Source organism: Nyctereutes procyonoides, unplaced genomic scaffold (assembly GCF_905146905.1).
Source record: "Nyctereutes procyonoides isolate TBG_1078 unplaced genomic scaffold, NYPRO_anot_genome, whole genome shotgun sequence".
In the NCBI taxonomy this organism is placed as follows: domain Eukaryota; kingdom Metazoa; phylum Chordata; class Mammalia; order Carnivora; family Canidae; genus Nyctereutes; species Nyctereutes procyonoides.
The window spans coordinates 22,234,989-22,248,213 of record NW_026575135.1 but is presented as its reverse complement, the minus strand read 5'-3'; the positions used below and the strand labels follow the sequence as shown (position 1 = coordinate 22,248,213).

The following is a 13,225-nucleotide window of genomic DNA, read 5'->3' as shown; positions in this document are numbered from 1 at the left end:
ACGTCGCTGGGAGGGGTCCTGGCACCCGCTGACCGCGGCTCTCTCTGGAGAAACGGTGGCCCTGGGGGGAGGGGTCTCACTGAGGGAAGGGCCCCTCGGGGGGCGGGGTTTCTGCTGAGGGGCGGGACCCCACGGAAGGAGGGGCTTCCGGGCAGGTGGAGGCTTCTCTGCCGAGAGATAGGGCCGTTTGCAGGAAAGAGTAAGGGGAAGGTTCAGGCCGGGTGGTCACTGGGCGGATACTCCTCTGCTCGTTTGAACTGTACCCCAGGGAGGCAGGATGGAGTAGGGAGGTGTGCGGGGCCACACCGGGGACGGGCTGGCCACAGGCTCGCGAGGGCATCAGAGCCGCCCGAGAGGGGCAAAGGTGTCCGGGAATCCAGAGGCGCAGGGGTGGAGACCTGGGAAATGGGCAGGCTGGGCCAGAGCGGGGGCCGGGAAGGCAGGCAGGCTGCTGGGCTCCCTCCGATTGTGGCTGGCCCGGAAGGGGCTACTTTTCTGCCCCGCTGGTCCACGGAGCCCAGGAATCCGGCGGCTTCCTGAGCCCGGCTCTCAAGTCCGTGGCCTGAGGGTGGGAAGAGAGAAAGGGCAGCTGGAAGACACTCGAGCCGCGCGTACGCACAACCAGCCCGTAATTTCCTTCAGCCGTTTAGCTCGGGCCTGAACTCTCGTGGCCCCAACGTCCCAGACCCACTCGCCTAGGGTGTCGCGGTCACCGCCTGCGGGGTGCCTACCTGAAGGGGCGTGGCCGCCGCCCGGGGGCCGGGCTGGAAGGAGTTAAGCGGAGGCCCGGCTCAGCCCCGCCCCCGGCAGGCCGCGGAGCCTGAGCCCCAGCGCCGAAGCGGAGCAGCGGCCGCCCGCCCGCCCGCCAGCCCGCCCGCCTCCGCCTGCGGGGAGCCCGCCCGCCGCCCGCCGCCCGCCTGCCCGCCGGCGCCCAGGAGAGCCGCCGCCACCGCCACCGCCCGGCCCAGGCCCAGGCCCAGGCCCTACGCAGAGCGAAGCGGAGCGGCGTCTACCCGGGCCCTGCAAGCCGGCGCGGCGGGGGCGGGCCCAAGATCTTCCGCGGATCTTCCATTCTCCAGGGCGGGAGCGGGAGCGGGAGCCCCGGCGTCCGGGATCGGGCTGGGCGCACGCCCATGGCAAGCGCGGCCTGCCCGGGCCCCGGGGACCCTGCCATGTGAGGCAGGCCCGGGCTGGGGGCCCGGCCATGGCCGGGGAACGGCCCCCACTGCGGGGCCCTGGGCCAGGGCCCGGAGAGGCGCCGGGGGAGGGGCCCCCGGGGCCGGGGGGCACGGGTGGAGGCCCTGGCCGGGGCCGCCCCTCCTCCTACCGGGCTCTCCGCAGCGCCGTGTCCAGCCTGGCGCGCGTGGACGATTTCCACTGCGCCGAAAAGATCGGGGCCGGCTTCTTCTCTGAGGTCTATAAGGTAGGATCAGCAGAGAGGGCAGAGGGGCGGGACCGAGCCATAGACGGGAGGCTGGAACTAGGGGACCCAGACCCGGACACCTCGCGCGACCTGGCGGATCTGCCGTCCCCAGGTTAGGCACCGACAGTCAGGGCAAGTCATGGTGCTGAAAATGAACAGACTCCCCAGTAACCGAGGAAACACGCTACGGGAGGTGCAGCTGATGAACCGGCTCCGACACCCCAACATCCTAAGGTGAGCGGCCCCGGCCGCTTGCTGAGAAGCTTGCTGGGAGAAGACGAAAGATCCCGCGGGAAAAGCGGGAACTGTAGAGGGGCCTGGACTCTTAACAGTCTACCCTTCTATCTTCCCTATCCTCTTCCAGGTTCATGGGGGTCTGTGTGCACCAGGGGCAGCTGCACGCTCTTACAGAGGTGAGGATGGGCCCGGAAGGAGGGGACCACCACCACACCACCTAGGGGGGAGAGAGTCAGGGCCAAGTGCATCTACAGAGGAATAATGAGAGGCAGCAGGACCTCCTCCCATGAGAGGCTTCCCTGAACTTCCCTTTGGGCTAACCACAAATAAAATGCCTCAGTTGGTTACATTCTCTATGTGTGCTCTAACAATGCTGTCCAACAGAACTTTCCACAGTGATGAAAATGTTCTACAGCTGCATGTGGCAGTAGAAATATGACTAGTGTGGCTGAGGAACTAAATGTTTAATTTTATTTAAACTTAATAATTTAAACAGTTGCTCATGTCTTGGACAGGACAGCCATAAAGATGAGTGGGGAGGGACCCTAGAGCACAAACTCACCCTTCTGACCTTTGCGATCCTCCTGAGTGTCCCCTGACTTATAAGTGGGAGACCTAGAGTACAGACGGAATTCTCCTTGACACTTATTCTCCTCCTTCTATGCCCCAGTATATGAATGGGGGGACCCTGGAACAGCTGCTCAGCTCCCCCGAACCTCTATCCTGGCCTGTCAGGCTCCGCCTGGCTCTGGACATTGCCCGTGGCCTACGGTACCTGCATGCCAAAGGTGTATTCCACCGAGACCTAACATCCAAGGTAGGCTGGCCAGGTGAATAGAGGCATGAAAGGGATTTGAGACTGTTACACTATAACTGGCCCCTGGATGTTGGAATGTGGATAGTAGACAAGTTACGATGTTGGAGTAACAAGGCACTGGAGAATGGGGACTGGAGTGGGGGGGGCTCGAGGGGCTAAGCATGCTATGTTTGAAGTGATAATATTGAAAGATTGGGGTACACTGGAGAACTGGGAGGTCAGAGAGAGTTGAGGTTACTCTGGAGTGATAGGGATTTGGGGTATATACTGGGAGATCAGAGAACAGAAGGTAATGGGTATGTGGGGATGCTATGTGTATGTCAGAACTGTCTGATACGACGGGAAGACCGAGGCTTCACGGCTGTTGTGGGTGACTTCGGGCTGGCTGAAAAGATTCCTGTGTATAGGTGAGGTGAATGCTCCTGTGCCCCCCCCAAAAAAAACTTTCTAGAAGGTCCCTATCTAAGTGAAGCCCCCAGAGACAGTTCCTTTGGAGTGGGGAGGGGGCTGACCTCATCCCCTTTTGTTTGGGGGGGCGGTGTGAGTGGAATGTTTCTGATCACTCTGCCCCTACCCCTGCAGGGAAGGGGCAAGAAAGGAGCCATTGGCTGTGGTAGGTTCTCCATACTGGATGGCTCCAGAGGTGTTGCGGGGTGAGCTGTATGATGAGAAGGTAAGACATCAAGCCTTCAGATTCCAAGGCCTTCCAGGGACCCTTGAGATACTTTTATAAGGCCCCATCCCAAGTTCTTTAACCGCCATACTGAATATTTAGGAGACCCCCAAATCCCCCCTAAGCCCCTCATAGGCACCTCTCCAACACATGAAACCAGCAAGACTTCCCCCAAAATCTGGCATATTCTGACAAAATCCTGACATGAAAACTATCAGTTCCTCCCAGTGACATTCTCTCCTCTTTCCAGGCCGATGTCTTTGCATTTGGGATTGTCCTCTGTGAACTCATCGCGAGAGTACCTGCAGACCCGGATTACCTGCCCCGAACTGAGGTGAATGATGTCTCCAGGTTTGAAAAGGAGGCGCTCCAGACTGGGCAGCTCTTAACCAAGGAGGGTTCCCTGGAGGTTGAGGTCCTGATTGGGGGTCAGAAGGAGAACCCAAGGGAGGCAGACTTGAAGGCTCCGCCTCTCTGTTCCTGCAGGACTTTGGCCTGGACGTGCCTGCTTTCCGGACCCTGGTGGGGGATGACTGCCCTCTACCCTTCCTGCTCCTGGCCATCCACTGCTGCAGTGTAAGAGCCTCACTCTTTCTTCCTGCCCACCACCCCCATCCGTCAGTTGGCAAGGCTTTCCTGCTCCAGGTGGTGGGAGGAAAATGTAGAGACCTTCTTTTGGAGGAGCATTGAGTGAAGCTATCCCTGTTTCCGCCCATCAGATGGAACCAAGCACTCGTGCTCCCTTCACCGAGATCACCCAGCACCTGGAATGGATCCTGGAGCAGCTGCCTGAGCCAGCCCCTGTCCCAGGGCACCCCTGACACACAATCAGAGTAAGTGAGCATGACCCTGACCCAACTGAATTCCTTTTGCCTCTCTTCCTTAGAATTCAAGGAATTAAGACTACGTGTATTTATGAGTTGAGAAGTGGGAGTGGTGAAAGGATATCTCAAATAAGACATTTTCAAATTCTAGAGCCAAGGGAGGGAAGAAGGAAAGAAGAGGTAAGGGAGGGCTAGAGGTGACATCCCCCCCCCACCCCCCGTCCAAAGTACCCAGTGGGACTCCCTCTTATAAGCTCTAGTCCCGGGATCCCTGGGTGGCGCATGGGATCCCTGGGTGGCGCAGCGGTTTGGCGCCTGCCTTTGGCCCAGGGCGCGATCTTGGAGACCCGGGATCGAATCCCACGTCGGGCTCCCGGTGCATGGAGCCTGCTTCTCCCTCTGCCTGTGTCTCTGCGCCTCTCTCTCTCTCTCTCTCTCTCTTTCTCTCTCTCTCTCTGACTATCATAAATAAATAAAAAATTTAAAAAAAAAAAAGCTCTAGTCCCACCAACCTCCTGGTGAATAATGAGGCCTCAAGGAGCTACAATGAATGCTGAGAACAGTAACCACAAACTTCTCTGTTTACAGGGTCTGTTTCAAGAGGGGGTCCCTCAGCCACACTTCCTAGGCCAGACCCCCGGCTTTCCCGAAGCCGGTCAGACCTCTTCCTGCCCCCATCACCAGAATCACCTCCCAACTGGGGGGACAATCTGACTCGAGTCAACCCCTTCTCACTCCGGGAAGACCTCAGGGGAGGCAAGATCAAGCTGTTGGACACACCCAGCAAGCCAGTTGCCCCCCTGCCCCTTGTACTGCCATCACCACTGCCCTCCATGCAGCTGCCCTCAGTGACCGCTCCAGAGACCCTGGTCCAGCCTGGGACACCTGCCCGTCGCTGCCGCTCGCTACCATCATCCCCTGAGCTTCCCCGACGTATGGAGACAGCACTGCCAGGTCCTGGCCCTCCCACTGTGGGCCCCTCGGCTGAAGAAAGAATGGAGTGTGAGGGCAGCAGCCCTGAGCCAGAACCCCCAGGACCGGCTCCCCAGCTGCCCCTGGCCGTGGCCACAGACAACTTCATCAGCACTTGTTCCTCGGCCTCCCAGCCCTGGTCCCCTAGACCAGGACCTGCCCTTAACAACAACCCCCAGCTGTGGTGGTCAGCTCCCCGCAAGGCTGGGCTGGGGAACCGTGGAACCGGGCCCAGCATAGCCTTCCCCGGGCGGCAGCCCTGGAGCGGACAGAGCCCTCGCCGCCCCCTTCAGCTCCCGGGAGTCTGATGAGGGGCTGCCTTGCCCCGGCTGCTGTCTTGGCCCTTTCAGCTTTGGCTTCCTATCCATGTGCCCTCGCCCCACACCAGCTGTTGCCCGCTACCGCAACCTGAACTGTGAGGCGGGCAGTCTCCTCTGCCACCGAGGGCACCACGCCAAGCCTCCCACACCCGGTCTGCAGCTGCCTGGGGCGCGCTCTTAGCGGTGGGGCCTGTGGTCTCTGGCCTCCAACCTTGGCCTTCAGGATGCCCCGTGAGGACAGAGCACACACATTGGATGGTGCCAGCCCCAGATGGGCTGACCGCCTCCTCTCCCCACATAGAGGAACCTCAGCATGGACTCAAGAGACAGAACATTTCCTCTCTGGCCCCTGGGCTTGCTCTCCCGTGGGCGATCACTGAACCAGACAAAGCATTGCTGACACATGAGACTAACACGTGCAAATTATTTAAAAATATTTCAATAAAACTGCCTGGCTGGCTCCGGGCTGCCCTTATCCACTCAGCCCATGCGCCCTCCTCCACCCTCCCTACAAGTCCACAATGGGAAATTCCTCGGGAGGCCAAAATCTCTTCTGGAGACTTCTTCACCCAGTTCCCAAAGTACTCCAGTTTCTGGGATGGGATTTCAAGCAGACAGCAGGCTAGCTAGGAATGTTGGGCATGGATCAGCCCTTGGCACTGTCTAGGCAGAGTGGGGGCATGCTGGAGGGAGATGATCTTAGGGTGTGCAGATGGCAGTCAGGTGAGGGCCACAGGCTCTTGTTGGCATAAGTACCTGTAAGAGTAAAGCATCAGTGAGCTCAATGGTTGTTGCTAAGGACACATCCAGCTCATCCCACCTCCCTGGACAGCCACATTGGCAGCCTCCCAGTGGTTCTAAGCCTTCCCTGCCCAACCTCCCCCGCCCCCGCCACCAAACAGACCAAGATTCTGAAGGCTGTAGAGGTGACCAGCTCTCTTGGGCATAAATTTTACCCCTGCTCTGAGTCCCTTTCCCTGCCTGCTCCCCCAACTCCCATGACTCAGTGGATCTCTCCTGCTTACCCAACTCAGGTCAAAATGTGGTCCTCATCCGGATGCTTGAAAGCTGCCATCTCACAGATGCAGGGAAGAAGAGAAGTACAGATCTCTGACTGTATTTTTAGCCAACTACTTTGTACCTTGTAACATCTAGAGACTTGACCATAATACCTAAAGAGTGGTGAGGTAGAACTGGGATAAGCTCTGCCCCCACCCCCAGCCCACCCTCCCTTTTCTCCCCTTGCCCTGCGTTAAACACCATGAAGTCCTAACCCACCTTGCCTGCCTAAGGCCTCATTTGAGTGTGGTTCAGGGACAGATGTCTACTCTAACCCAAAGAGGCTTTAGGCCTGGGGGAAGGAAAAATCACCTAAGATCTTAAAAATGGAAACTCCTGTTGGGGAATGTAGATGACTCCCCTGTCTCAGGGTCCCTGGAGTTGATCTTCAAAGTTGCCTCACTGCTCCCTACCTTCTCTAAGGCAACTCTAGTCCCCCGAGAGGCCCTGAATGAGAAGGTGCCACCTCAGTTTGGGTAGCCTTGTCAATGGATGGGAAGTTAGAATGCCAGGGTTTATGAGCTATGAAGTCCTAGCTAAAGCCTCAGCTGCTTCAAGACAAAAATGATATGGGTCCCAACCTAGTAACTTAAAAAAAAAAAAAAAAGTACCTGAGACTGCCAGGTACTGGGGAGGGGACAATGAATAAGACTGTCCTAAAGAGTTACTAAGTAAAGGAAAAGGATTAGTAGGTAATTACAATATTGATTTGTGAAAGAATTTTGGGGGTAGGACCTCCCAAAACTTTGGGAGCAGAAGGGGAATCTCATTGCTATGTCTTTATGAAGGAATTATGAGTTGAATATTCCCAGGAGTCCTAACAGACTTACCCAGAGCCTCTTTTATTGTCACCCTGCTGCCACTTCTTAACAAAGCTGTGAACAACCCAAAATGAACCAGGCGGACTAATTTGTGTCAACATCTTCCTCGCTCTGTTGCTGTATGCAATCTGAGGGGCGATTCAGAGAGACAAGAGGTATGTAGAGAATGATGAGGAATATTCCAGTGGATGGGGGACAGCATAGGATGGAGGGGATGTGGGCTGATGGACGAAAATGAACACTATAGGGAGGTCTCTGAGCTTTGACAAGAGGACTGTTTCTGTCTGACATGCATAACATCAGCTCATCGGTGACCTGTCCCTGCTGCCTTCAAGTGCCACCTTGCAGATGCAGGCTGGCCCTTCAGTTCACCTTGCTGCTGGGTAAGAATTTCTGCCAGTCTTTGAAGGGGAGTCCTTCTGTGGGCTGCTCTGATCATAAGGAGCCAATCCCTACAATCCAGCCCACCAGATATGGGATCTCTCTGCTTGAGAGGCCAAGAGAGTGAAAGAAGCTGTTAAACAGCCCTGTAATGTTGACCAGAAAGCCAAGGTGAGAAACAGGTTAAAGTAAAGAAGGTTCATGAGCTTCAACTCTCGTACCAACTCCAGTCAGTTGGTAGGGGCTGCCTGGAGCACTGTGCTGAGAAGCTGCACAGAAAAGGGACGCGTGCAATGCCATTCCTGACTTGATGACATCTACCCCTTTACTTCACAGTACCCACTACAGTCTGCCAGTAAGGGTATGCTTACCGTATGAGAATAAACAGAACTTTCACCGAATTCGGCCAGGTCAGAGGACAGGGATTTACAGTGATTTCGGCTCTCCTCCCAACTTCTCTCCGTATATGAGATGTAAAAGCAACTCTTCTCATTCAGTATCCATCCCATGGGACAGCAGTTGTCTACAAACCGGAGAGAATGTGACAGTACAGCCCAGACCCAGAAGGGAGATCTCTCTGTTTGGGAGGAGACTGACGACCCTGCAATCTGGTCGCTAACAGTGCCCACCTTGGTCTAATCCCAGCATCTTCACTCATTCCTAGCCCTTCGTCTTTGTGGATTTGTATTGGGCCTCCCCTGGTAATCCCATTCCTATGCAGATTTAGTAAAAGTCTTTAATATTCACAACAGCACTCCTTAACAGTCTGAGGGGTTTATCTTAATAGGGTGGTGATACTATTCTCAATTTCTGAATAATTGCAGTCTCCCCACCCCTACACTTTGGCTGGCTTCACCTGGGCCGCCCCGTAAGTGTTCATTGGCCTCTTATTCAACTCAGGAGCTCCTTACAGCATTCCTCGCTGCATATTTGAAACTTGCCCACACTCTCCAAGCTGCCAGCCACCTCCTTCCCCCTCTCTCCACTCTTCTACAAGTTAATAACTTTGGTTCCTGTACTGCTGAAATCGTCAGACTCTTGATGTGAACTCTCTCCATTTCCCTCCCTTCCACCTCAAAATTCGTCTCTTCTCTGTTCCTGATTATCTCTAAGCAATAAACATCCCTCTTACTCTCATAGCCCGTACCCCAATCTGAGCTCCTCATCCCAACCCACCTCTCTCATTGCTTTGTTCCATGAGTCCTACCTGTGTCACTCAAAGATCTTTCCTTCCCAGCTCCCTCTCTTCTATCTACATTTTCTCATGTCCTCACCCAGCTACCCTCTTGAGTTTCTGTCCTATGGCAACTAAAAAGAATACAAAGTCAGTGTGGCCAAATGAAAGAGGGTGAAGGGTAAGTGGCATGCTGAAAGATAGGCATGGACCTTGGAAGCCAGGCTAAGGATTTTCTTATTTTCATATTACCAGGAAGAGTAAGTCAATGTTGGGTTTTACATATAGGAATTTTGTTATTGGCTATATTCCAAGTGTTTGGGCACAGTGCTGGACATATAGTGTGCATTCCATAACTTTTGATGTGATTAATTAACTGGAATGACATGATCAGATTTTTGTTTTGAAAGGATTGCCCTGGCTGCCACATGAAAAGTGGATGGGGACAGCAGGGGTGAGGATGGGGGTGGAGAGGTATGTTTAGGAGAAATGATGCAGCAAGCTGTTGCCTTTATCCTTGCAAAAGATGAGGGTGAGCAAAAATGTGAATGGACATATAGATTCGGTGGTGAAAAATGGAGGGAATTTTTCTGACAGAGTAAGGCACCTGCTGAAAGTGACAGAGAGGATGGTAGGGTAAGGAGCCATCATAGAGAGCAAGCTGAGCACTGCACAGCTTCCGAGCAGCACTGAGCAACTGGCTGAGGTTGAGGCTAGCGTTTTGGCGGCACCAAGCAAATGCTTGTACAATGTGGAACACTTGGGTGCAGGCCTGGGCAAGGTGGGCAGTTCATCCAGAGCTGAGATTGCCAGTCTGTGCACCAGGACCACAGAACAAAGGAGTAAGTGGTTGAAGTGATGGGTCCCAGAAGCCAAGATGGGTGGAGAGAAGTGACAGCTGATGCAAAGGGAAGAAATGGGAGATGTGGGTTGGAGGCCTCACTAAGGTTAAAGAAGGTGGGGAAAGCCTGGAGGAGGCAGCTGCAGTCAGAGTGGAGGTCTGAAACCAGCCTTCGAGCAGAAGAGCAGTTCAGGATGCTGAGGGAATGGGGGCAGCACTGCCTGTGACTGAGGGTCACAGAGAATGAGAAGGCTAAAGACATGAGAGCTGGGTGTCTGCACATCATCTCACCGTCTTAAGCCTTGGGGGAGTATCCCAATGCCCCTGAGCTAGACAGAGCCTAACCTGGACCATAGGTAGCCAGTCCACAAACACAAACATTCCAGTCACCTAGAGCCCGGTTCCCTGCCTCAAACCTCAGCCTGCTTCTTGCCCAGCCTCTCCCCTTTTATGTGGCCTCCTCCCTCATCGCGCCCCCCCCCCCACACACATACTGCCTGGGCTCCTGCCTTCAAAATAGATGAACTCTCCACCCCAGCTCCCTACCCCACATTACCCCACCCACCTCATCATGAGTGCCACCCACGCTTGAGAGCTTCAGCTACCTTGCCCCACCACCAGCCTGCACTTCATCAATCAGTAATTTTTAACCCCTGGGAATCTCAGATGTAGCGAGAAATAATTAAAGCTACAGACCCTCTTTTTTAGAAAAATGTGCAAACAACCAATTTCACAACCCAATTCAGGGGCTTCTCAGATCTTTGACACTGATATCAAGCCATGGGAGACCTGAGTTTGGTGCTTTGGACAGTGTGATCTGCATTGCTGGCTGCCCCCCTCCTCCCTCCTGCAGGATCTGCCTTAGAGTTAGGTGAGTCACCCTAAATCTGGAATGCACCTTGATCCTCCTCTCTGTTGGCCACCACTCTCATTTGCTGTCCCTTTCTTCAACAACCCAATGGCTCCCTGCCAGAGAGACCCCTGCCATGAGTGTCTCCTCACTTCAATCCATCCCTCACAGCAGACCCTCCCATCTCTCCTCTCCCAGAGCAGATACCTGATAAGGGGCATCTGAATAAGAGCTTCAGTGTGTCCCGAAAGCTGCTCAGCCTCTGCTCCAAGGTCTTCCTTTGCTCCTCCTCACTTTGCAAGTCCTCCTTTGTCTTCTCCCTCTCAGACTGGCAGGCCTGTAACTGCTCTTGGGTAGCCTGGCAAACCCTCTGTTCCTCCTGTAGTGCTTCCTGACTCTGGGCTAGTTCCCTCCTGGACCCCTGCAGATCCTCTTCCCTCTTCCCCAGCTGGGTTATCTTCAGGTGGAGCTGCTGCCTTAGGCTGCTGTTAGTGGTTTCCAGAACCCTGTTGGTCTGCTGGAGCTGCTGAGAAACCTGCAGATCTGTTCGGCCATAATGAGAGATTTGAAGAACATCTTCTTCAGCTATGCCCTGGTACCCGGACTCTTCAGCGTCAGTCCTTTTTCTGTTTCTTGCAAATTTTTGCATAACGGGCTGAAATGTAAGATCTGACTGCCTAAAGCTTAAGGAAGTACTGGGTTAAGTAAGGACAATTTAGGAAGACATGGCACTCTAAAACAGACCTGGCTGGAAACCAGACGAAAAGCTAAGCATGTAGTGGTAGTGACTGGGCCCTGCCCAGAGGAAGGGCAGCTGTTGGGAAGAGTAGGGGAGAATATTGCTCAGGGTACATGGGCAGTGGGGGACAGTCATACTCACAGCGCACTCCCAGGCAGATGGCGGCCACCCCCAACAGCAGGCAGGTGAGGAGCAGGCCAAGAAAGAGGTACTGCATACAGGCTGCACGGCCTTAGGGAGACAGTGGGAAGAAGGGCAGAGAGCCCCAGGAAAGTTTGTAGGCTGAGGGGCCGGGTGAGTGGGGATATTCACGGGCAAGAGTATCCCTCAGAGGACTGGTGCTGGTATGGTGGGGTTCGTCGGGTACTGAGTTTCCGCAGGTAGCGGAAGGAAGGTGTTCCAGAATAAGGGTTGGAATCGTTACTGGTAAGGATTGAGGGGCGATACCTGGTGGGATGGGAACAAATCTCAGACCAGGACAGAGGACAGGGGGGTATGTGCACGGGGACACCGTAAAGGGGGAGGAGGGAAGATCTGGGTCAACCTGGGGGAATGATACACACGGGTATGGGGGTGAAGGGGCGGGGAGGGGGGCCTCGGGGCTGCCCGCCGCGCCCAGAGCGCTGCTCCCCGAGCTCACTCCCGGGAGCCGACCCGCGCACCGCCGCACCAGCCCAGGCCAGACCCCCCGGCGCGCGACCCTCGCCGCCCCCCGGCGCTGCCCCGCGGACGGGGGGAGGGGCGCCCGCCCGAGGCCCCGCCCTGCAGCCGGGGGCGCGCGCCCGCGGGGAGGGCCCGCGACTCACCCGCGAGGAGCCGCCCGGCAGCCGGTGACGTCACGGAGCCCCAGGACGCAGTTGGCTGCTCGGCCTGGAGCCCTGCGGACCCGCGGCGACTCGAGTTCGAAGTCGGGAAGCCCCGGGAAATTCCCCTTCTTCCCACCATCTCCCCCTCTCCCCTCCCCCCCCCCCCCGTCCCCAGTCCGGTCCGGGACGCCTTCGGCGACGTCTGTGATGCTCGGGGACACCCTTAGCACTCTCCGGAGTCCCGCATCTCCCCCAGGACTCCTGTCTCTCCTGGGTCTTATTGCATCCGCTCTCCCGGGACCCCCTCCTTTCCCTCCTGGGTCTCCCCTTAGGTTTCTTTCAGCCCTGCCCGCGTCCGCGTGTCCCAACCGTCTCCCCAGAAGTGCTCTCATCCCTCTCCCCTACCCTTTCTCTGTCCCGTGACTCCCCATTTCCCATCCGAATTCGTCTCCCCACAGGGGCTGCCCCAATCTCTCCCCGCAGCCCCTGTCACCCCTTTGGGATCTCCACCTTGCCCCTGGGCTCTTTATTCTTCCCTGACTCCCATTTATCCACGGGTCATTCTCTTTCCTAAGCACCCCCTCCTTTCCCAGGGATATTGTGCCTGCCCCCCCCCCCAAGAATACCTGGACTCCCAGCTCAAGACACAGACACACACATTCTCTGGGCTCTCCGTACCTGCTTTGTCTCCTACTCCAGAAGAAGCCAAACTCAAGGGCCCACCTGAGACTGAGGACACTTGTACATTCTCATAGGTAAGCTCCTCATCCTCATCAGTCCCTGGGTCTGAAGAGAGAAATGGTGGAGGTGAGGGTGGGGTCATGAGGGAGCCTGGGGATGCAGAATCAAGGAGATGCCTTGCCCACCCTTACCCTGTCCTAACCGGCTGGAGATGCTCTTCTTCAGGGGAGCCTTCACGAACCGCAGGTCTGCATAGGTGATGGCCTCAGCCATTGCCCTGAGCAACCCGGCTCCCACCCGTCTACCCTTTCTTCCACCAGCCCCAGAGCTTCCCAGACACTCTCCCCTCTGTCCCTTCACACTCGGAGGCTCTGTCTTCCTTCTGTGACTGCACAGCTTAGTGCTTTACCCTCTGACTTCCAGTTGCAAAAGAGGAAGATGTCAGCAAGTGTCAGACACAGATGGGTTCAATGAAGCAGACGGCATCCTTGAGCCTCTGCCAGAGGGACAGGGGATGGGAAACTGAAGTCCAGAACGTGGGGTTGCAGCGTGGAGGTGTCACTGGATCACTATTCAGGCCCGTCCCTGTGTCCTGCCTGTGCTCCCC

General features: G+C 56.0%; 2 protein-coding genes across 2 annotated transcripts; one reads left to right on the top strand and one right to left on the bottom strand.

The window, feature by feature from the left end:
• Positions 1-153: 153 nt before the first annotated feature.
• On the top strand, positions 154-5,749 carry TESK1 (testis associated actin remodelling kinase 1). Its single transcript, XM_055301594.1, is given in 13 exon segments — positions 154-1,423; positions 1,536-1,657; positions 1,788-1,836; positions 2,331-2,477; positions 2,802-2,884; positions 3,060-3,150; positions 3,401-3,484; positions 3,637-3,726; positions 3,870-3,954; positions 3,957-3,983; positions 4,563-5,114; positions 5,117-5,242; positions 5,245-5,749. Coding segments are annotated over 13 exon segments (1,878 nt in total). The 5' UTR covers positions 154-1,204; the 3' UTR covers positions 5,448-5,749.
• Positions 5,750-5,863: 114 nt separating this feature from the next.
• Positions 5,864-12,891, bottom strand: CD72 (CD72 molecule). Its single transcript, XM_055301495.1, has 9 exons — positions 12,810-12,891; positions 12,616-12,723; positions 11,938-12,009; positions 11,273-11,362; positions 10,600-10,935; positions 7,899-8,050; positions 7,156-7,274; positions 6,292-6,438; positions 5,864-6,022 (listed from the first exon to the last, which is right to left on the bottom strand). Exons 1-8 carry the CDS (start codon positions 12,889-12,891, stop codon positions 6,297-6,299), a joined length of 1,101 nt encoding a protein of 366 aa, XP_055157470.1. The 3' UTR covers positions 5,864-6,022; positions 6,292-6,296.
• Between the last annotated feature and the right edge of the window lie 334 nt (positions 12,892-13,225).